General features: G+C 37.5%; 1 protein-coding gene across 1 annotated transcript in view; it reads right to left on the reverse strand.

Moving 5' to 3' along the window:
* myo15b (myosin XVB) overlaps positions 1-2296 on the reverse strand; it is a gene marked incomplete in the record, with an annotated part of 32677 nt that overhangs the window by 6750 nt on the left and 23631 nt on the right. The window contains 3 exon segments of the mRNA XM_035658940.1: positions 548-688; positions 1138-1271; positions 1379-1512. Of these exon segments, the coding sequence (XP_035514833.1) occupies positions 548-688; positions 1138-1271; positions 1379-1512 (409 nt within the window).

Consider the following 2296-nt stretch of genomic DNA (forward strand, 5'->3'; position numbering starts at 1 on the left):
CAAGAGGGTGAGAGGAAAGTTTTTAGTATATATATATATATATATATATATATATAAGGGCAGGTGATGTGCCATGTAGAAATACTCTGACAAATAGCCAAGAACTGGAGGTATGCTAGATAGAATATATTATATATATATATAATATAAAAATATCAATATAAAAATAAACACACCAAATAACAAATGAATAGCTCAATACAGTATTAAAGTAAAAGTATAAGAGATCTATATGAAGTTCATATATTGATGATACATATGATAAAAAACTGAATGCAAACCAGGGTTAGGGAGTAATGGATTACATGTAACTGAGTTACATAATCACAATACCAAAAAAGGTAACAGTTACAGTTAACATTTGTTATATCTTCTTTCATGAGTCCCAATGTTAGAGCGGAATTAGATTAATATTTGGATCATCCCATTATGAGAGTGTCAGTCCTGTCTCAACCGCATTACCTCTACAGTAGCCGAAGTACAGCAATAAGACCCAGATTGTAAAAGACAGTAATATGAAGATGCAGTCACAACTATAAGTCATTACCTCTTTGAGATAAATGGTGATCGTTTTGGGATGAACTGGATTGCCATAACTGATGTTCATAGCTGGAGGTTTGCCTTTTTTCTTGGGAGGGATAGTCTGCATGGACTGCACGTCTGCCAGGAGAATCTGAAACACTCGCTCCTGCAGTAGAAACACAAATGATGAGCTGAAACTGGCTTTTTACATGAGTATAATACACTTCTGTTATCCACCAGGGACGCTGACTAGCTGCTGGCGTGTTCTATTAGCATTTATTAGACCTTTGGGTTCAAACACAGGCTAAATGCTGCTTCAGACGGAACTGCTTCTGACTGAAGAAACATCCCTGAAGATTTTAAATGGGTAGGAGAAGCTAAAAGGACAAAAGGCAGTTGTTATGGGGCATGAATTTCTACTCTGTTTAGCAAAGCGGTTGGAAGAAAAGTGTACCCCTAAACCAGGAAAAATAATGCTAACAAATATGGCAGTACATGATAAAAAACAAAACAATAAAAAAATATTTTTTAGAATGAAATCTGGTTGCAATTTGTCTTTACTGTTGAGGAAATGACATACTCATACAGACAGACACTGAGAACAGCTGAAGGTACCTGTGTTTTGGGGTGCAGGAACAGCACCCCCTCCTGGCTGATGCTGATCATACAGGGGGAGGGACAGCCATGCTGGCTGACCTTCTGGGCCAAAAAAAGGTTAGAGCCAAACAAAGGCTGGGTGCTCAGACACTCTGAAAGACAGGATTCACACAAAGACACTTATCTTCAGCTGGAGTGGAGAGGAGAAGAAGGGAGAGCAGACGGGAGGAGAGGAGAGGAGAGGAAAGGAGTTACCCACCAATGAATTGTATTTTGGCATCTTGAGGGCTGATGGACTGCATGTTGATCATCTGGGCCTGACAGTAAGAGTGGATCTCTTCAGCTTTACCTTTGAGCACGTTCTGTGAGGGCAGGTACCCCTTTACCTCCGCCCTTGCAGAGAAATACAATCAGCAAGTGTCAATATACATCCAGTTTGGCCTGTTTGACAACATAGAGGCCAAGATAATAAATATGTTACCAGGAGACTATAGGCATTTGTTGGAGATGATCAGAATACTAGAAGGAAGTAATGACTGATCATTGCTGCCAGGTGCCAGAGTGATACATGGCCCCTATTTTAAAGGGGTATTCCAACAATTTAGAACAGCACTAAAGAACAATTCCAGTTGAAACTTTTCGTAAAATGAAATCACTTCTTGATTTTAAGGGTTCAGGGAGAAAACCATGTATTTGTCAAAAAAGAAACCTATTATGTATGTGTGATTGTTAAAGTACAAAAATAGATAATAGATGCAGGATTGTACAAAACATTCCCAAAATCATCTGATCAGTATTCACAGGAAATAATCTGCTCAGAATTCATCCAAATCTCTGGTTTTAAACAACATTTCTGCAGGTACTGTGTTCATTGTTTAGGTTCATTGTACAATTTATCAGTTGTTCTATACTGTTATTGTTGTAAATTGAATATAATATGAAATATACATAACAGATGTCACTCAGTAATTAAAATCTAAATGTTGGAAAAGGCTATAAAGGTGGATTTTTGATTGCTGCTCTGTGCAGCCATATCACAGTAAGTAAGTAAAGCTTTATTTATATAGCACCTTTTTGACACAGAGATCCAAAGTGCTTTACAAACAACAAATAAACATAAGGGTATAACCATACCCAATCAAACAAACATAGGGAGCATGTAAATACAAACAAAGGA

This window comes from Morone saxatilis, unplaced genomic scaffold (genome assembly GCF_004916995.1).
Source record: "Morone saxatilis isolate NCDOM2014 unplaced genomic scaffold, NCSU_SB_2.0 Contig1, whole genome shotgun sequence".
NCBI classification, from domain to species: Eukaryota; Metazoa; Chordata; class Actinopteri; family Moronidae; genus Morone; species Morone saxatilis.